General features: G+C 34.0%; 1 protein-coding gene and 1 pseudogene across 7 annotated transcripts in view; both read left to right on the forward strand.

Annotated features, from left to right (window-relative positions):
• Window positions 1–21,952, forward strand: part of PCDH11X (protocadherin 11 X-linked) — a gene marked incomplete at both ends in the record, with an annotated part of 509,350 nt that overhangs the window by 199,723 nt on the left and 287,675 nt on the right. For 4 of the 6 annotated variants that reach the window (XM_080909518.1, XM_080909519.1, XM_080909520.1 and 1 more), the window contains one exon: window positions 12,039–12,119. The exons of the other annotated variants lie outside the window; for them this stretch is intronic. In XM_080909518.1, coding sequence (XP_080765644.1) covers window positions 12,039–12,119 — 81 coding nt within the window. The remainder of the gene's footprint in view (window positions 1–12,038; window positions 12,120–21,952) is intronic. 6 annotated transcript variants of the gene reach the window in all.
• Window positions 4,928–8,511, forward strand: LOC308414303 (pumilio homolog 3-like; annotated as a pseudogene). Its single transcript has 2 exons — window positions 4,928–5,273; window positions 6,919–8,511. The product of its transcript is annotated as a pumilio homolog 3-like (transcript).

Here is a 21,952-nt window from a genome sequence, read left to right on the forward strand (position 1 = left end):
TATTTCTCTTGGACCTCTCAATATTCAGAAGAATAATTTGCATTTTTGAACAGTGTATTAATTTTGTGTATTTTGTGTGCCTGAGTGTACGTATGGGCATCACATGCATGCAGGACTCTGCAAGTTAGGAGAGGAGCATTGTGTGTCCTGAACCTGGAGTCACAAATGGTTGTGAGGTGGCTTGTGGCTGTCCTACATGTACTTTATGCTTATGGTAACTAGTGGTATTTCAATGCATGCTATCAAACATGTAAAAAAAATTAAGTACTGAAAAAATATTCATATAGTGCTATGCCAAAATGCCTTAAAAATCTGCATATGTATTCCTCTTTTATCTAAATAAAGTTGTAAGAGAGAAAAAAAGAAGAACTTAGGTTCTCTCTAAGCCCAGTAGGTCCTTTTAAACATTGAGATAACTCATTCTGTATTTTTCATAAGATGTCAAACTAATTCAGAGGAATATTTATAGGAATAAGCTGTATAACATATTTTTGTGTGTTTATTTTTGCTTTTAGGAAATATCTACAATACATTCTCTACAATTTAAAATCATAAATTAAAGTTTATAATAAAAATCTAAAAGATTTACTAAACAAAATTCAAGTATAAATTATGTGTATAAAATTGAATTTCAATTACATTTTCTATATTTGTAATGTTTGCCATATTTATGAATAAATGCTCACGATAATGTTAAAAACTTAAGATAATGAAAAATTACACATGATAACTGTAAATATACATTTGTACACATTTTTAATATTTTACAGGAAGAGTTATTGGAACCACAAACCTAAAACTTATATGTCATTAGATACACAACATTTCATAAACTAGCATGTAACGTCACCAGATTATATTTGGTATGTTTGCTTGAAAAGGCTTTTTTTCAGTCAGTCACTATATCAAATATATTTAAATAGAATAACAAGAACATATCATTTAAGTTGATTTTCATATTTTGGTATCTAAAACAAAGTGATTACTGGAACAGTACAATATTTAGTATCTCTGTAATATTTGAGATTTTTAGGTGCAAATATTTACCTATAAACTGACAACATGGTTACATTTCTTAAGGAAAATCTACCCATTTGAAAAATAACCATTATGACTAACCACATTCAAGGCTGTGCTCTCTTTTTGGTAGATTTTGAGACAATAGTGTAAAAACCTCATAATATTCTCAGGAGTTTTATGATATTATTTTAATAATGATTTTCTTAAGTTATATTTAACCAACAACAATTTATAACAGCAGAAGTAGTGCTTTCCATATTTCTTTTTTGTGTTTATATATTTCTATGCATATGTACATGTAACAATAATAATTAAAGAGAAAATGGAGATAATGCTTGAAAGTTGAAAGAGGGCTTTGATGTAGAGGAAGATCAGTGAGGGGAAAATTTGATGATAGGGGACTGAAGATAATCAACATATATACATATATAAAATTTCATAGTGAAATAGTTTAACTTTTACAATTAATGAATGCCAATAAAAATGAAAAGAAGTCAGATTGATTATTCCTAAGTAATACATGAATTCCATATTTCATAAAATAATTACAGAATCAATTGATGGCTTCTGTGAGGAACATAGCTTATGTAGAGTAACTCTAATTATAATAAACTCATATTTGAGTTTCTGTATATGTAATTTTCAAGGATGGTTAATAGTGTTAGGTGTTCAATCAGATAAATTCCCTTACCAAGTGTGAGGTACCTTCTCTTTCATTGTTGAACAAAGGTTTTCCTGATAAATATTATGCAGAATTCTTCTGGTTGGCAACCATAATTTAATAAAACTATATTGATGAAGACACTAGTATTGTTATAGAACATAGAGAAATCAAGCTGATACAGACTTGGTAGCTTCTTTCTTTGAATCTAACTTTCATAATATAAATGGTTGACATTTTGCATTCTGAGGAAGAAATGCTAAAAACAGCAATACTCTGCTGTGCACTCTGCAAGCTAAAATAATGCAAAAATGACAAGACACATCTATAGATACAATAATAGCACATACATGTGGAGATAATCAAGTGCATTCTCATTGCACTTCGGGCCCATTCCCCATGAGAAAATGCATGCTTGATTCTCTGAATCTGACCCAAATTCAGATAGACAACTAATAATTTCTAGTAATGAGCTCTACTACTATACGCTATTAAATCGACACAGATTCTACCTTATATTCATACGTATATATGTATATGTATGTGTATGTGTATGTATATGTGTATGTGTATGTGTATGTATATGTATAGTATATATTACATACATATTAGTATAGTATATTTTATATATATATACATATATATATATATATATTAGTATAGTTCTCAGATAGAAAACTACATCTCTGTAGTAAATGACTGCTAATGCTGAAACTCACAACGTTCAAAGTGCAGAGAACAAATGTGGACTACTCAGCTTTAAATGAGGTTTCTATAATATATTCACTCCCCACAAGGCTCAAGAAACTTGGTTACATATATAGGTAGCACAGATTTGACTGCGTGTGCTTTGTATAAAAGAACATGAATGTTGAAAGTGTTATGTAGGATTGATCTAGGAGTGAATAGGGGAAAGAATGGAGGTAAATTATGAACAAAAATCACTATATCAAATGATCAAAGAATTAATACAATAGTATACTGATAATTATTGTAAAATCTGTCCAAGTATATCCTGTCTACCAGTTCTGTGATAAATTTGATAGAGCATAGCGGTTAATGAGAGATAACTAAATCAGAGAGAATTTAGGCATCAACAAGTGTAGCAAGAATTCCCCAATTTAAAATGTTCCATCAAATTATCTTGCTTTTTAATTATTTTTTTGCAAGATGGTCACTTTTAGAAAATAACTTTTACTGTCTTAGGTCATAGATTACAGTTTACACTGCTTTTCTGAGAGATTAAATTATGTGAATACAGGAGATATTTTATCAATTTATCACAAAGCTAAAACATTTCTGTGAATGGAAGTTAGGCTTAAAATTAACTTCCTGATTGTGGTATAGAGGATGTAAGAAGAAGGATAGTTAATAGAAGTTTAGAAATTTATCTCAAATACATGTGTTAACCAACTTCTCCATAAAAATTCAATTTGTATTGCAGTGATAATACTATGACCAAGTCTATTCATATACGGAGAAGTTTATATTACTCTTATGGTTCAGAAGACTTAGAGTTTATTTCAACGACAGTGGTTGCAAGCAGCAGACACCCTGAGCAGCAGTTCAGAGTTCAAACCACCAGCAGGAAAGTGGATAAACAATGCATATGGTGGTATTTTTGAAATCTCATATCCTGACCTCATTGTCATACTTCCATCAAGACTACACCTTCTAATCTTTCCGGAACAATCACCAACCTGAGATCAAGTATTCAAGTGCCTGAGAGTTATAGGGAAGTGCACCTCATTTAAACCAATGCCAGTTAATTGCAGGCATATTTTCCACTCAAAATTTGAGGATTCTGAAAGAAAAGATTATAAAAGAAACCATATTTTTTATATTCATTTGTCTTCGGGTGAACAGACATTACTTCTTAAACAGTAATTCATACTTAAGAAATATAATTCAGTTTTACAAAATATGAGATATTTTCCAATATCTAAACAAAGAACTATGATCTCTCTTTCAGGAGTAATAATAATTTGAAAATTTAACTTTATTATTAACAACAATGGCAGCAGTGAGTGTTGTGGAGAGTTTGATGCTGGATGTGCGGGGGCTGGTTTCCACAGACCGCTCCAGAGCGGGGAGTTGTGCAGGGTAGTGGGTGAGCGGTGTCTTTAGACCATCCCTGGGACAGCCTATCTGGCTCTTTCGATGGCTCAGAGTTGGAGGAACCCTGGCGAAGACAGGGGTTAAACCCTTTCTGTTAAGTTGATTATTGCAGAGCTATAGGGCTAGTTTCGCTTTCAAATCCCGGCCTGTGCTGGTCACAGTCACCCGTCCGTCCCGTGACAGACATTGTATATAGGAGCAGTACAGGGAAAACTGAAGAAGTGATCCATTCATAAGCCGAGACCTAAAGCATGATGGGAGACTAGAGTGTTTTAAACAGGCGATGGGCTGTCCTGGAGGTGTGAGTTAGGAGTACAGCGTGGACTGGTTAAAGAGGGGGGTAGAACTTGGGAGCCATGGTGTAGAGTTTCTTTAATCTTGTGTACTGGGAAGCATTTTTCTTTGTGTTCCTTTGCACATACAATTGAGAGGCTCATGGAACGCCTCGATTCTCTTAAAAAAAATGTACAGGTATCTTTAAAGGGATTTCACGATATCTTACTGATGGGTACAAGATGACTAACAAAGAATAAAAATCAGGAGCAGTGTTTCAGTTTTCTCTCTGCACAGTGGAGTAGTTGATAGATACCCCATTGGCTACAGCAAAAATAGGCAAGGAGAGAAAGATGACAATTTGTAGTAGAACTGCAGAAGATTATGTCTTAGGCAGTAAGCATAAGATTCCTGTTATATGCATAATCAATAAGTGTTGAGAACTCAGGTCTGTAAGTGTAGGAAGTTGTCTTGGGCTCAGAAGAAACCCTTGGCCCGAGGCTCCACCTTCTTGCTTTTCTTGCTCTTGGGTTAGCCATTCATTTGATAATGAAGTAACTTGGCAGACAGTGCTTTAAATGATCAGGGTCAATGTCATCATGACTGCCACATATCTTTGTCGAGGTGAGGACAGCACTTCTTTGCCTTCATGTCCCACCCCCTCCCCTGGCCCAAGCATAACTTCAATCTAATTATGAAAATCTTAAAACCACAAAAAGAACATAACCTGTAAAACCAGAGATGTGGTGGTTATGTTAACTGTGCCTTGGAATAGGAAGAAGAAGAGGACAGAAATAAGAAAATTGATTTCCAAATAAATCCCATGTTATATTAGTGTTGCCTTTAAGTGCTGTGATGGAAGTCAAAGGGAAGAAAATATTACAGGAAAGAGTCCACAGACATCACAGGGAAAGAATAGATTTCATAAAAACAGTGAGTCTGGTTCTTCAAAGACATTCCCAAGGAAAGCTGTTAAGGAAGGTGGACTTAAAGTTACATCTAAGAACTTTGAGAAAGGTACCAAAAAACCTGGCAAGAAGGGTGTGAAGCAATTCAAGAACAAGCCACAAGGGAGCAAAGGCCCAAAGGACAAATTCCAGAAGGCAAATAAATTCAACCGGAAGCAGAAATTTCAGCCAGATGGTAAAAGTGATGAATCAACAGCCAAGAAACCCAAGTGGGATGACTTCAAAAAGAAGAAGTAAGAACTGAAACAGAATCCATCCTCAACAACAAAAAAACATCTGCGGGAATCACTATCCCTGACCTCAAGCTATATTACAAGGCAATTGTGCTGAAAACTGCATGGTACTGGTACAGAAATAGGCATGTGGATAAATGGTATAGAATAGAAGATCCAGAAATGAGCCCTCATGTATATGGTCACCTAATTTTTGACAAAGGAGCAGTAAACATTCAATGGAAAAAGGACAGCCTATTCAACAAATGGTGCTGGTCCTACTGGCACTCAGCATGCAAAAGAATGAAAATAGACCCTTTCTTATCTCCTTGTACAAAGCTCAAGTGTAAGAGGATCAAAGATCTCCACATTAAACCAGATACACTGAAACTATTAGATGAGAAAGTAGGGAAAACCTTAGAACACATAGGCACAGGAGAAAATTTCCTGAACAAAACACCAATGGCTCAAGCTCTAAGGTCAAAGATTAACAAATGGGAATTAATGAGATTGCAAAGTTTCTGTAAGGCTAAGGACATCATCAAGAAAACAAAACGGCAACCAACAGAATGGGAAAAGATCTTTACCAACACCACATCAGATAGAGGCCTAATATCCAAGGTGTACAAGGAAATCAAAAAGCTAGACACCAGAGAATCAAATAACCCTATTAAAAAATGAGGTACAGAGCTAAACAAAACGTTTTCAGTTGAGAAACACCGAATGGCTGCGAAACATCTGAGGAAGTGCTCGACATCCTTAGCCATCAGGGAAATGCAAATCAAAACAACCCTGAGATTCCACCTCACACCAGTCAGATTGGCCAAGATCCAAAACTCAGATGACAGCAGATGCTGGCGAGGCTGGGGAGAAAGAGGAACACTTCTCCACTGTTGGTGGGGTTGCAAGCTAATACAACCACTCTGGAAATCTGTCTGGCGATACCTCAGAAAATTGGATATAGTACTACCTGAAGACCCAGCTATTCCACTTCTGGACATATACCCCAGAGACACTTTAATACACAACAAAGATATATGCACCACAATGTTCATAGCGGCTCTATTTATAATAGCCAGAAGCTGGAAGGAACCCAGATGTCCTTCAGAAGATGAATGGATACAAAAATTGTGGTAGGTTTACACAATGGAATACTACTCAGCCACCAGAAACAATGACTTAACCAAATTCTTAAGAAAATGGCTGCATCTAGAGAAGATCATCCTGAGTGAGATAACCCAGTCACAAAAGAACAGACATAATATGCAGTCACTGATAGTGGGATGCTAACCCCAGAGGCTTGTTCTCCCCCAGAAACAACTCACAGTCTGTATGAAGTCCAAGAAATAAAGAAAACATAACAAAACAAACAAAAATATTTACAAAACAAGAAAACTTTAACTATTTTCATGTTACATTTTGTTTTACATGTACTTTAGCTCATTGTAACTATTAAGTTTTCAAGGCATACAATCAAACATTGAAAAAAATCAAGTACTGACTAAAAAAATATATTCATATAGTTTTATGTAAAAATTATGTTAAAATCTGAAAAAAAGTACTGACAAAAATGTATAATTTTAAGCAAAAATGTTTAAAATCTGTACATTTATCTTTGTTTTGTAAATAAAGTTGTTTTATAAAAAAAAAAAAAGAAAAAAAAAAAAAAAGAACTGAAGCAGAGCTAACAGCTCAGTGATAAGACCAACTATGACATTGTGGTTCGAGCAAAGCACATCTGGGAGAGCTTGAGAAGAAAAGATTGTGACAAAGAAAAATGGGTGTAGCTCTTGAGTGATTTGCAGAAGTTGATTCAAGGGAAAATTAAAACTACTGCCTTTGCGCATGACTCAACTCAAGTAATCCAGTGCTTCATTCAGTATGGAAATGAGGAGCAGAGGAAGCAGGCTTTCCAAGAACTGCAAGGTGACTTGGTTGAATTCAGTAAACCAAATATTCCAGGAATATTGTAAAGAAATTTCTCATGTGTGGAAGTAAACCACAGGTTACAGAGATAATCCGAAGTTTTAAAGGGCATGTGAGGAAGATGCTGCGGCATTCAGAAGTGTCAGCCATTGTAGAGTATGCATACAACGACAAAGCCATTCTGGAGCAGAGGAACATGCTGACAGCGGAGCTCTATGGAAACACACTTCAGCTTTACAAGTCAGCCGACCACCCGACTCTGGGAAAGGTGGTAGAGGTGCAGCCGGGAAAGCTGGAGCTGATTGTGGATGAAATGAAGGAGATTCTGAGTCCGATGGCTCAAAAGGAAGCTGTGATTACGCACTCATTGGCTCATAAGGTCTTCTTGGGCTTTTTTACGTATGCACCCCCAAAGCTTCGATCAGAATTGAAGCCATCAGGGAAGCAATGGTGTACCTGGCCCACACACATGATGGCGCCAGAGTGGCCATTCACTGCTTGTGGCATGGTACATCCAAGGACAGAAAAGTGATTGTGAAAACAATGAAGATATACGTGAAGAAGGTTGCTAATGGCCAATACTCTCATTTGGTTCTGCTGGCAGCATTTGATTGTATTGATGACACTAAGCTTGTGAAGCAGAAAATCATATCAGATATCATCAGTTCCTTGCCCAGCTTAGTTAATGACAAATATGGAAGGAAAGTCCTCTTGTACTTGCTGAGTCCCAGATATCCCACCCACACGTGCCAGAGATCATCGAGCTTCTGCAGAAGGGTGATGGCAATGCTCACAGTAAGAAGGACACTGCAATCCACTGGATTGAGCTCTTGGAGTCCATCTCTCCAGCTTTGCTGAGCTACCTGCAAGGACACACTCAAGAGCTGTTGTTGGATAAGTCTGCATGTGTGCTGATGTCTGCCATCCTGGGATCCACTATTGGAGATGTTCAGCCTGCTATGGATTCCATCGCTGGTTTGTCAGCAGTAGAACTGTATCCTGGTGGCAAGGACAGAGTGCTTCATGTTGCTGAGCATCCTGCAGGACACCTAGTTCTCAAATGGTTAATAGAGCAAGATAAAAAGATGAAAGAAAATGGAAAAGAAGGTTGTTTTGCAAAGACCCTTGTAGAGCATGTTGGTATGAAGAACCTCAAGTCCTGGGCCAGCATCAACCTAGGAGCCATTATTCTTTCCAGCCTTCTTCAGAGTTGTGGCCAGGAAGTTGTAAACAAAGTCAAAGCTGGACTTAAAACCCTGATTCCAACCTTGCAAAAAAAAACAAAAACACCAGCGGAGGCACCCAGACTCTGCTTGAGAAGCTGACTGTATAGGTGTGCAGGATGAGCAAACTGGAATCCGCTTCCCGAAAGAGAATGGCAGACTCTATCACACTCATAACTGGATGCTCTATGCCTGTATTTGTTAAAGGACATATTTATTTAAAACTGTTTGTGGAAGAAAAAAAAAAACAACAATGGCAAGAATACATTTCAAAATATTCTAAGATCACTAGTAAGAGACATTTTTTTTTTTTTTTTTTTTTTTTTTTTTTTTTTTTTTTTTTTTTTTTTTTTACCTTTTTGCTCAGAATGCTATCTTCATGTGAACTGGATTAAAAGGAGCTTAAAGATACAATGGCTGTGATTATTTTAAATCATTTTATTCACTTCTTGACAGTTTGACATTTAATTCCATAAAAGGGCAAATACAGATTAGTTCAGTATATTGTACATATGAAGAATAAGAAAAGCAGATCTGTGTTTTTTCTCAGATAGCATGGATCAACCATATTCAGTTTTCATAAGGCAAGCAACATATTTAAATATTATTGTGTTCAATAATTGCAATTTGTTTCATTTTCATTAAAGTGAAACCTGTAAAGATTTATATTTTGAAGTAATTCTGAGTCATGCTTTCTTCATTCTTTATATTTGGGAGACATGGTTTGAAAAAGAAAGAGTAGAAACTGAACATTTAACAAGTATATGAATCTTGAGCTTTTTATTAGTATGCATGTACAAATTTTTCAATTAACATTTTGTATAATTAAATACTAGATTGTATTATAATATGGTTACTAAAGTTAACTGGGCAATGTATATTTAAGCATTTTGGTTCTTGGTATGTCATCATTACTTAATTCAGGAGATATTTTACTGTAGTGTTGTGTATTTAAGAGGAAGCTTCCCAGACATCATATAGTTAGCTACTCACAATTAAAAATTAGATGATTTAAATATGCATAATAACATTAGTAAATTTTATATATATGTAATTTTATGAATATATACACTAAATGTGATTCATGAGCTTAGGTCTACTTCTGAGGCATATGAAGATATTTTAAGTGTACTTCCTATATATTTCTGGGCTAATTTGCAGTTCCATCTAAAGTATATCCATAGTTCATTTCTGCATACAGTTTCCCTACCATTCTGGTACATCTCTGGCATTTTAATAATTTTTAAATACTATGTATCTTCTTAACTTTTAATGTATGTCCTTCTCTTATGATCATAAAATAGATACAAAATGTCCTACCCATCTTCTGCTTCTAAACTCTAACATCCTTAACTGATTAGCTTATTTATTTACTTAGGATTACACCTTTTCCTTTCCTGATTTATAGTTGAGGGTTTGGCAATATTTTCCTGAAAAGGAGTGAGCATACTTATATGATCAAAGAGAATCTGAATTTTCACCAAAATTTGATACAGTAGCCGGCAAACTATGTTAACAAAGAACAATTTCTTCATTATATAGGAGATGAATGAACTTTTAAACCTCAGTTCTAAAATGCCTTCAACCACAGATAACTAGAAATGAAGTTCAATGTCAATTTGTATTAATGATTTTAGGTCCTTTGTATGACATGAGAAAAAGTATTAGGTTATATTCTTTATATTTCCAAATAGCATATAATTGTGTTGAAGATTAATTCTTTCCGATTGCAAGTTAGGTAATGTCCTCACTTACATATTTGTCATGACTTGCTTGAAATTTCTGTGGGGATAGACATTCTCATTCCTGCTTTAAATTTTTGACAGCATTGGAGTCTATAAATGAATTTGACAAGGCATGTGATATGAACTACTTTACTTGTCAAAAACGCCTTTCCTGCAGTTTAAATTTCATATACAAACACTGTTGTACCTTGTACTTGTAGTCTTATTTATTAAGTAATGTCAAGTCTATAGCAAAAAATATTTTGCAATGTGATTCATCTTTGGATATAATAATGAGAGTTTTTCTTCTCATTCAGTAAAATTTCAATCTCAGAATCTAGTTTAAAATACCGACCTAAATCATTGTTATTGCTAAAGTATTCAAATATTTGTTAGTATTCTGAGTCAGGTTATTCAGGCTGCAATTTTGACAAAAATTTACAAACTTATGAGGATTCAGTTCAACAAATAGTGATGGATAGAGCACTGTACTTTGAATACTAAATATTTTCATAATAGTATTGATTAAATGAACTACTTCTAGCACACACACACACACACACACACACATATATATATATATGTTCTCACTTATCAGTCAAAACAGTTAATTCTTTCAATTTTTTTTTAAAAATGCTAAATTTTTTTTGTCCAAGGAGAAAATTCATAGAGGAAAATATTAAATCATTGAAAATTTAATATTGATTTTCACATTATTAGAAAATATTTAAAGTTTGTAACTTTTATTAATTTATGGATATACAAAGATCCATATTCCAGGTCCTTCTTTAATTTCTAAATTTCCCATTGATATTTGATGTCTTAATAGTAGTAACTTTTGGTGTAACTCTATTCACTATAAAGCTAATATCAAATTTCCATTTTGTGAATACAATTTAAAAGTTTCCGCCATCTGGATTTAATTCAATGATCCTTAATAAATATATTGTTTTCTAGATTAAAGATTACATTTTCCAAAATTTATTTGCTTATAGCCTCATTTTATTATTGTACTTTCTGTGGCCTGCCAGCACCGAAATAATGACACTGAGACTTATTACTATTTAGGTTTTGTATCTTAGGCTTATTCCCAACTAGCTCATATATTAATTAACCCCATTTATACTAGTCCACATTTGCCACATGGCCTGATAACTCTTACTATGTCTGGTAAGTCTGACGTTTTCTCTGTCTAACTGGTGATTTACTACCTCTCAATTCATTCCTACAGTTTCTACCTCTGCCAGGATATCCTTCCCTACTTGTGTTGCCTCAACTATAGACTATTAGAATTTTATCATACCAATCAAAAGGAGAGAAAATTTGTATTTACAAAGTATCATGCAAGTGCTGAGTAGTTAAAAAAGTATTTAATTCCAACAGTACTCAACACTCTGTTGGTAAAAAAAAAAAGAAAGAAAGAAAATCAACATTTGAATAATATAGACATCGTTACACAACACACACACACATTTGTTCCCTACATATTGTTTCTTTCTTTTTTTTAATTGAACAAATTTATTTTTTAAAAAACAAATATAAATACAGATTTTAAGCAGTTTTGCATAAAAGTATACAAATACATTTTTGTCAGTACTTGTTTTTTTTTTTTTTTTTTTTTTTTTTTTAAGGTTTGATAGGGTGCATTAAGATCTTACTAGTTACAATGAGCGTAAAGTACATGTAAAACAAAATGTTACCTGGAAATAGTCAAAGTTTTCTTGGTGTGTAAAGATTAAGCATAATGGTTTTTCATTTTCTTTCTTTCTTTTTGAACATCATATATTGTTTCTTGATAAAAATATTCTAGTCTCTTGTGTAAAATGTCTGTGTGACTACACTGTGCACATGTATATGTATGTGACTTATGTTGAACAAGTACCTTAAACTATTCCTTTTATCCCTCTACAAAGCCAATGAAGGAGGTGGTACGATCTCACACACCCATGAAAGAGGCAACAACTATGGAAATCTGGACTCATCCGCATCCACAGGTATGAAAAGAGCTATGCCTTTAACATTTTATCCCTATTCTTTTTTATTAACAACTTTATTATAAAAAACAGAGATAAATGTGCAGATTTTAAAAGCATTTTTGCATAAAACTATATGAATATATTTTTGTCAGTACTTGTTTTTTAAAATGTTTGATAGTATTCATTGAAAATTTAATAGTTTCAATGAGCATAAAGTACATATAAAACCAAGAGAACTTTGACTACTAAATTATCAATAAACCAGATAACAGACAGAATCCAATGGAATATAAAATTGTTAATGTATACACACAATGTATATAAAATAAAAAATGACAAAATGGTTCAAGTTTAAGGTCTATTCATGGAGAAATGGAGTTATTTATATAAATTCAGAATGGCAATGAATTTTGGAGTGAATTTTTAGAAAAACTGAATTGGTTAAAAAAAACATACTGAATCTAAACAGTGACAAATATACCTCTGACCTCTTGGGGAGATAATGTAAGAGATAGCCAATAACCGAAAGAACTGCAGCTACAAGAGAAGAGGTGATGCATAGACTAAAGATTCTAAAGCAACATTGCTCAGAAGAGTTGATGTATAATTTAGCAGAGACATGTTAGTCTTGTTTTCTAATTGATAGACTTTTCTAGCCAATACAATATCTGGAAAACAATGCTCTGATTATTGTATTTTTAAAAACTGTCCAGAGTTTAGCAGAAAGGGAATAGGCAACTCTAACAGATGCTGTCGTTCCATGTCTGCCTCAATCATTTATTTCATTCAATGCACAGTTTGACAATCTTTATAGAAGACAGATAGTTTTGTTGAGCCTCAGCATCTTCAATGATTTTATGAAAATACAAGGAAATAGTGTTTCTCCAATTATTCTCCATCAATCTTCTACAGGTACTTTTATGCTGGACTCAGTAGGAAAATGAAATAGTAAATGCATTTAACACTATGTCTGGATTTTTTCTTGTTTCTTTAATTATCTGACATTCTTTATTGTTATGGTGCTTTAGATTATAAAATATTTTGCTAGTGGGTATTAAGCTACAAGTTTAAGAATGACACTGACATTGATATAGATAGATAGATGGATAGTTAGATAGATAGATAGATAGATAGATAGGTAGATAGGTATATATATATATATATATATATATATATATATATATATATATTGTGTACATTGATCACACCTTCAATTACCCAGATCCACAACCTTCCTCTCTACTGTCAATTTAAAGTTCCAAGAATAACTGTATAATATTAAATAAGATATAACATAGAGTGGTGAGTTATATCCTATCTATAGTATTATTATGAATAGCGTATAGCAGTGGACTTTGAGCTTTGTTTAGTTTTTAATTTGTTTTAAGAAACATTGTTATTTTTTCTAATTTCAAACACATGTTGATCATATTCATACACATAAACTCTGTCTAGGCATATTCCCTTCCTGATTCAACCAATTTTGTGTGGTTTTGATCCTCATTCATTAGAGAGTTGTCTACTTACTAGGAATGATAATACTAGAGAAAACTGATTCTTCTTTGTCCAGCAGGGAGACATTCTTGTCCACTTTGGTATTTAGTCTGGCCAGGATTACACAGATCTTATATATGATGACACAAAAGATGTGAGTTCAAAGGTGTAGCAGCCCTGACGCAACTAAAGACACTGTTCTCTTGTAGTCATGCTGCACTTTTAAATTTTACATTATTTCTGTTTCTTCTTTCACAATGATCCTTAAGCCTAAGGAGGTAGCTCTGTGATTATAATGTTCTCATTAGGACAGGGCATTGTACATGTCTTATTTTCTGTACCTTGCACATTTGTGGGACTCTGTGTTGATTAGTAACTGCAACAAATAAAACTTTACTAATAACAGTTAAAGAACTCATTTATCTTTGAGAATTTCAAATATAAGTACAGTACTTATTCTACATTTTGACTCCTTGCTTCTTCCAATTTCTTACTCCTTATTTAATACATGCCTTATTATTATTTAATTATTTTCTTGATAGAATGTATATGCATATATGTGTGTATATACACACATATATGCATGTATACACACACACACGCACACACACACACACACACATATATATATATATATATATATATATATGCGATATCCTACTGTGTCTATTTAATGATTTATGCATAGTTGTTTATGACTGAAAACTTGGAAATGACTAATCTATAGGGAAGACAGTCCCAGGGGAAAAATGTTTCTTTTGTTTTAGTCTTCATTGATTGTCTCTACCCTTCATCCTTGATTTTTGGCCCTCTGAAAATTTTTCCATATATTTTAATATATCAATAGCTGCTCATTATGCAGATCTTTTCTAATAAAAAAATTATATTTACTTAGAAGTATTAAGAATGTCAACAAAACAGCCACATTTTTTTTTTTTTTTTTTGCAATTACTTAGTGGTATTCAGTTAACAGAACAATTATCTTCTTAGAAGCTGCATCAGAGACAACTGAAGATGAAAAAAATAAAATAAAATAAAACCAAAAGGAAAAAAAAAACAGCCAAAAACAAAAACAACAACAACAAAAAAGACCTAACCAAACTACTGTCCCCATATATAACTAATTTGTGCTGTGCACCAACAAGAACCTGCTTTAAATTTCCATGTCAATTTACAACCCCTAGACTGTACCAGGCAAGGTTAGTGGCTATTGAAAATACCACCAGGACAGGACTATCTAAAGACACATTCAGCAGTGTGTTAACTATACAAAAAAAAAAAAAAAAAAAAAAAAAAGACACTGTACAGTTTAAATACAAATCTTACACAGCCTTACATTTCAATTTTTTTCTTTAAAAGGAGTGAGTTGTGTACAGGGGGGTTAAACGCATTATAGACAAGAAAAAAAAAAACTTCTCTAGAACCCACTTATTCATCATCATCATTTTCTTCTTCTTCAGCTTCTTCTTCCTCCTCTTCCTCATTCTCTTCATCCTCCTCATCATCTTCCTCCTCCTTCTTTTTCTTGCTCTTTTCAGCCTTGACTACCCCCTTTTTCGCTGCATCAGGTTTTCCTTTAGCTCTATAGGCAGCACTATCCTTTTCGTACTTCTCCTTCAGCTTGGCGGCCATAGGGATGCTTGTCATCTGTGGCAGTGTTGTTCCACATCTCCCCTGGTTTCTTTGCGACATCACCACTGGATAAGCCAGGATGCTCACGTTTGATTTTTGGGTGGTACTCAGAACAGAACAAAAAGAAGGCTGAAGGAGGCCTCTTGGGTGCATTGGGGTCCTTGAACTTCTTTTTGGTCTCCCCTTTTGGGGGATGTAGGTTTTCATTTCTCTTTCATAACGAGCCTTGTCAGCATTTGCCACATCTTCAAATTTCCCCTTTTCTTTAGCAGACATGGTCTTCCACCTCAGAGCACTTCTTGGAGAACTCTGCGAAGTTGACAGAAGCATCCGGGTGCTTCTTCTTGTGCTCCTCCCGGCAGGTTTGCACAAAGAATGCATATGAGGACATTTTGCCTCTCGGCTTCTTAGGATCTCCTTTGCCCATGTTTAGTTGGTTTTCCTCCGCGAGGCACAGAGTCGCCCAGTGTCCTTCTGGCTCTCGCTTGCCCCGGCGCTTTCTCTATGGAGTTCAATGCATAGCAATGGCTGTGAGAGCCGCAGATCTTCCTTAATCAACCAAATACTCTGTTTCTAAGACTATTTCTGCACTTTTTCTTTGATACCTAAATCTTAGACATCAGAGTTGTATTAAAGATGTACCAATTTGGACTAAGCATCCAGAACTATTTACTATCTTCATTTTTAGAACTTGTGTATCTCTTTAGCAACTCCCTACTGCTGCTAATATATGTTTCTTTGATGAAGCAACCATCTCTGAGTAAAAGGATAACTATTTAGAAAGCAGTTAGAGAGTAGATCAATTTAACAAAATGATAGTAGATTATCTTTTGGGGTCTGTGATATCTTCACTCAGTGGTATTTGGATGGGTCTCCTGGGTTTATCATATCAGCCATTATTTCCTTTCTGCTAAATGGGATTTAAGTCCAAATAGACAGATTTTAGTTAGGTCCAAGATATAGTGTCATTATTATATCACCAGGGTTATTTTATCAGGCTGTTAATTTTTCTGAATCACAAGATCTGCCACTACGTAGGTTTTTTGATTGTTTTTCTCCATTGGAAGCTTACACAGAAAGATATTGGGTGCTGGGAGACTGCTTGGCATGGAATGTGATTAAAGTGGGACACAGTGTCGGAGTTACTTGAAAAACTGATGGTCTCCAGATGTAGTTTTAAAGACTGATGGTCTTTCTGGCCTTCTATCTCTCTAATTGTAATGAATTATTGCTGATAACTTCTAAAACATTCTAAAAACTTTTTTGATTATTCTGTGGTTGGAAGCCACTAGCTTCTTTTATCTTTAACTGCGTGTTTAATCAAAAGTTATAACTCACTATGCTTTATTTAACTCTTTATGCTTAAATAAACATTATGAAAGCTTAACTCTTTCTTACTGTTCTGTGCTTAATTAAGTGATAAAAACTTAGCTCTTAACTCTTCATTACTTTTGCTTTAATAAACACTAACATCTGGCAATTAACACATACTGTTTAGCAGCAGGGAATTAAGTGAAATGGTTTATTTCTAGTGCTCCTATTTCTGTTGAGTCAGCCAGACACATCTATGGCCAAGCTTGTTAATATTGTGTGAACCAAAGAAGAGGAAAAGAAAAAGAATTATGATGATTTATACAGGCCAATATGCACAGACACATACACACTCAAACATTCATACACCCACTTTGACCAGGACTGACCGTCTGTCACAATCAACTCCACAAGTACTCATGTATGCTTATATACGTACACATATACTTCACAAACATAGACAAACAAACATACATATTTTGATGGATGGATGGATGGATAAATGGATGGGTGTGGTACAACTCCCCTAGTGAAAACATTTAACCAACAACTTTGTTTCTTTTCTCTTGACTTTTATATATTCTTATCCAAATAGTTTGTTAGAAAATTACCTCAGAGATAAAATGTTATATATAATGGGACTTCAGAAATATGTTGATACTAATTTCAAAGCAGTTCTTGACTATATTATTCTCATTATAAGTTAAAAGCAACAGGTTTTTATATACCTTGCCTTATTAAAGTGCATACCTGTGACTTTTTCATTATATTTAAATGTATTTCCTTGAACAGAAAATTGTTTAAAGTCCATGTTTTATTTAGTGTAATTAAATATCATTGTATTTCTTATTATGAAATCTTTACATATTATTAGAGTTGTGCACTTTTATTCTTGATTCTATCTTTATTACAACTCTCTAGCAACTTCACCATCTTTAAAATCTTTCTTCCTAAAATTATTTGCATCAAATCAGGAGTACTATAGAATGATGGTGTATGTGTCTATATGGTATCACTACAATATAGTATAGATTATTAAGTCTGCAAAATCTGCATAAAGGATATGTCAATAACTAGTAGTCTCTATATATTTAATAATAACAGGAAAGGCATATTAATAGCAGAAATCTTTCTTCAGATATCTCTTTAGCCTTACATAAAGAAGAAAATCTGTTATAGATTGATAGTCTATGGCTGAACCATTTAAGGAAGATCACCTGCTAGTTTTAATCCTCTGCTAGGGCTTTTTGCAATTATGAGATCTATTGCACAGGAAAGGAACCTTCCAGCTCAATTCTAGCTCCATTCGTCAAAGTCTTATGTTAGAAGATTATGGTATTTTCATTAATAGTATCTTTTTTTCATATTGTGAGAGGCAGCCAAGAGCAATGGCAATAGCCTGTAATTTGAGTACCCTGAATCCACTGACCAACATCTTGAAAGTGTTAATGTGTGCTATCAAGGTCTTTATTTAATTTTCTATGACTCATTATCATTATTGTTATTACTGTTATATTAAATCATTTTATTTACAATCCAAATATTACCTCCTTTTCTGGTCCCCCTTTCTGAGTTCTTCACCTCACCCTCTTAACCCTGATGGTATTCTGTTATACCCCAACCTTCCCACCCACCCCCACTCCCACCAGCATTCCTTTTTCCTGGAGCATCAAGTTTCCACAAGATTAAGTTTATCCTCTCCCACTGAGGCCAGACAAGGCCAGAAAAGGCAATCTTCTCTTACACGTTTGCCCAGGGCCACGGACGGACCAGCCAATGTATGCTCCTTGATTTTTGCCTTGGACTCTGGGAACTCTGAGCAGTCTGTGCTAGGTGATACTATTGTTCTTCCTATGGGGTTTCAATTCCCTCAGTTTTTTTCATTCTTTCTCCAACTCTTCTATAGTAGTCCTTAACTTCAATACAATGGTTGGATGTAAATATTTGCATTTTCTCAGTCAGCTTCTGGTAGAGACTCTCAGAGGACAGACATACCAGGCTCTTGCCTCAGTAGTAGTGTCAAATTTGATGTGTGTGTATGTGATGGATCCCAAGTTGTGCCTTTCACGTTCACTGGCTGGCCTTTCTTTTACTCTCTGCATATTTTTGTCCCTGCATTTCAATTATACAATTCTGGTGTAAAATTGTGAAGATGGGTGGTGGCATCTAGCCTCACCTGGTGGCCATGGCTATCTACTGGAGGTAGTCGCTTCAGGTTCTGTCTCCCCAAGCTTGGGCATTTCAGCTAATGTTATCCTCCATTGAGTCCTGGCAATCTCTCATATTCCAGGTCTTTGGGACTTCTAGAACTCCCCCTCTACTCCACATGGCTGCACATATCAATTTATTCCCTTGGTCTTTTGGACTTCTCTCCTTTCTCTCTCATATCTGATCATATCTCCTATTTTCCTCTCCCTCTCTCCTCTCCCACCCATATTCTTCCCTCCCCCTGTCTCCCAAGACCATTTTGAACCTGACTCTCAGTTAAGCATTGTCAACATATATGCAGACACAGTCAAAGACAGACAGTCAGGGAGACAAAAGACAAAAGACACACACACACACACACACACACACACACACACACACACACACAGAGAGAGAGAGAGAGAGAGAGAGAGAGAGAGAGAGAGAGATATACTGAGAGAGATACTGAGAGAGAGATACTGAGAGAGAAATATAGAGGTTTGGAGACAGAGATTATGCTTGGAAGTAACCCTGAAGAATAGCCTGGTGGATTTTTCAAATATCAGCGGTGTTATTTTTTTGTTGTTGTTGTTTGTTGTTTTTTAACCTCTCCCTATGAACTATATTCCTTCTGTCCTGTGAATACAATTCTTACCACTTTCTTTTCTACACTTCCTTATTTCCCACTACCCCTTCATAATATCTCTGTGATTAGCTTAAGTTTTGATAAAGGTTGTACTTAGCTTTGGAAAATTTGAAGAAACAATTTGTTTTATAAATAAGTGTTTATGGTTCCATGTGAAATATTTCATTTTCAACATGGATCATTTCTAAAGTAGAGGATTTTGAAAGCATCATAATGAAAATAAAATCATTGGTTCCAGAATTCAATCTTAAAAGTTTTCAAAAAATCTCAACATTGGAACTTTGAGAATTGTTTGGTCTTCCATAGTTATATTCTTAAAGCCCTTGAATGGCAAAAAAGTTAGTGTGTTATTTTTTACAAAATGGGAAACCTAATTAATTTGTCCAGCACTAGTAGGTTTTTACAATATCAAATTTAAATCTTCTTCCTTAGCAAGTGATGTCACTGTAAATATTTACAAGTATTTATATAAATAGTTTAACTATAGCAATATCTTTTTTTTTTAGATGAGGACTGACAAAGTTTAAGTACTTACCTAACATTTGAATGCTTCAAATGTTTTATAAGAAAATTCATGTATAATGTTCAGATTGTGAGGTCCATGGTTACACACTTCACCTATTTTCTATTACTATTATTATTAGGGCCACCCCTCAGTAAACAAGTATTCTAAGTCTGACTTCAGGACCTGTGATTTCTATAGTCTTTTGTAAATTTTACTTACACAGCAGATGGGTTCCATATCCACAGATAAAAGGCATATGAGCTTTCACAGCAGTCAAATGCAGGAGATGACAGATGGAAGTCATTCCTCTGTAGATTTTGAACCACAGCATATTGGCAATCAACTTTGAAAAGAAGTTGCTAACTGTGATATTCATATCTCCTTGTAATTAGACTTTCAAAAATAAATATGGACTTTAAATATCATTCAGTATAATCATAATTCAAATGAATAAAACATAGATTTGCAGTTTTCACATATAAGAAGGAAATCAAAGATACCATATCTGTATTATATGAATCATTTGTTTACATAGAATTTGGGATTATGACTCATCAGCCTGTACATAAGTCTTCTTGCCTAACATCCAAGTGAAATAAATTCTGTTTGTAATCAAAGAGGGAACATTGTTGATCACACTGAAATCATGGTAATAAAAGCTCATCAGTTCGGTTATCATGTTGGATCTCAAGAAAATCACATTGGAAGTAAAATGGAGGCCACTTGAAAAAGGAATAAACACCAAGAATGCAGCTGAGGACATCACTGTTATAAAAGCATGTTTCTATAAAGGAAGTAGGCAGCAAGGAACATTAGAGTTTAGAAGAAATAATAAAAATTTAGAACAAATACAGAAACTAGAAATTACTAGGGATCTTGTCTGCTGGAAATGAGTCTGCAGAGAGAAAAACACATAAGCAGTTATATTATTCATCAAGAAGCCATCTTATTTAGGCCTTTCTATACTAAAGCTCCTATACTACTCTCCCATTAATGGTGTCTGGAAAAAGGAATAATTTATTCACTTTGACTTTTATACCTGTAAATTGGGGATGATTATTACATAGAATACTGCAATTTTACACACACACACACACACACACACACATATCTATATGTGTGTGTCTATATGTATTTGTGTATCTGTACATGTATATATGTATATATGTGTATATATAAATGCATGAATATTATATATATATATGATTTTATATATTTATGTATCTAGAAATGAGGGACTGCAGGAGAGACAAAGTAGATCATGAGAAACTTATTTTTTTTTTCTTTTTGAGGAGGTATCATTGAATCTGCCCAAAATGTATTTGGAAATACATCTAGTCGAGTTGTTAAGGCTTGTTGAAGTAATTTATAGCAACGTAACACCTATAAAACAAAACAGCATATTTTAAAATCTCTATTTTAGATTTATTAAATGTGTTAATGATTAGAATATTAGATTATTTCTAGGATTAATTATAAGGCAAATTGCTCCTGCTTTCTAAAGAAGGCACAAGAAGAACAAGTTGTTCTTGGGAGTGATGTGATCATATATCCTGGAACATAATATTTTGGCTAATTACTCAATGTTCATTATTGATTTAATCATTCTGGGAGTTATTTTCTATTTTCTTGATAACAGTATCACTATTCACTATTATATATATATATAATATATATAATATATTATATTTATATATTATATTTTATATAATATAATATAATAATTTTATATAATAATTTTATATAATATAATAATTTATATAATATATTATAATTATATATATATAATATATATATATATATAAATAACTGAAGTCATTTGAAAATAAGTTTAGTCTGTGGGAGTTCTGAAGAGTTTGGTTGGTTGATAATACTGTATGTCCCATGAAGTTGCACTTTCAGCTCTTTCAGTCCTTTCTCTAGCTCCTTCATTGGGGTCTCCCTGTTCAGTCTGATGGTCAGCTGAAACCATCCTCATCTGTATCTGTATGACCCTAGCAGAACCTCCGAATAGACATCCATATCAGGTTCCTGACAGTAAACATTTCTTGGCATCAGCAACAGTGCTTGGGTTTG

This window comes from Micromys minutus (assembly GCF_963924665.1).
Source record: "Micromys minutus genome assembly, chromosome: X".
NCBI lineage: Eukaryota > Metazoa > Chordata > Mammalia > Rodentia > Muridae > Micromys > Micromys minutus.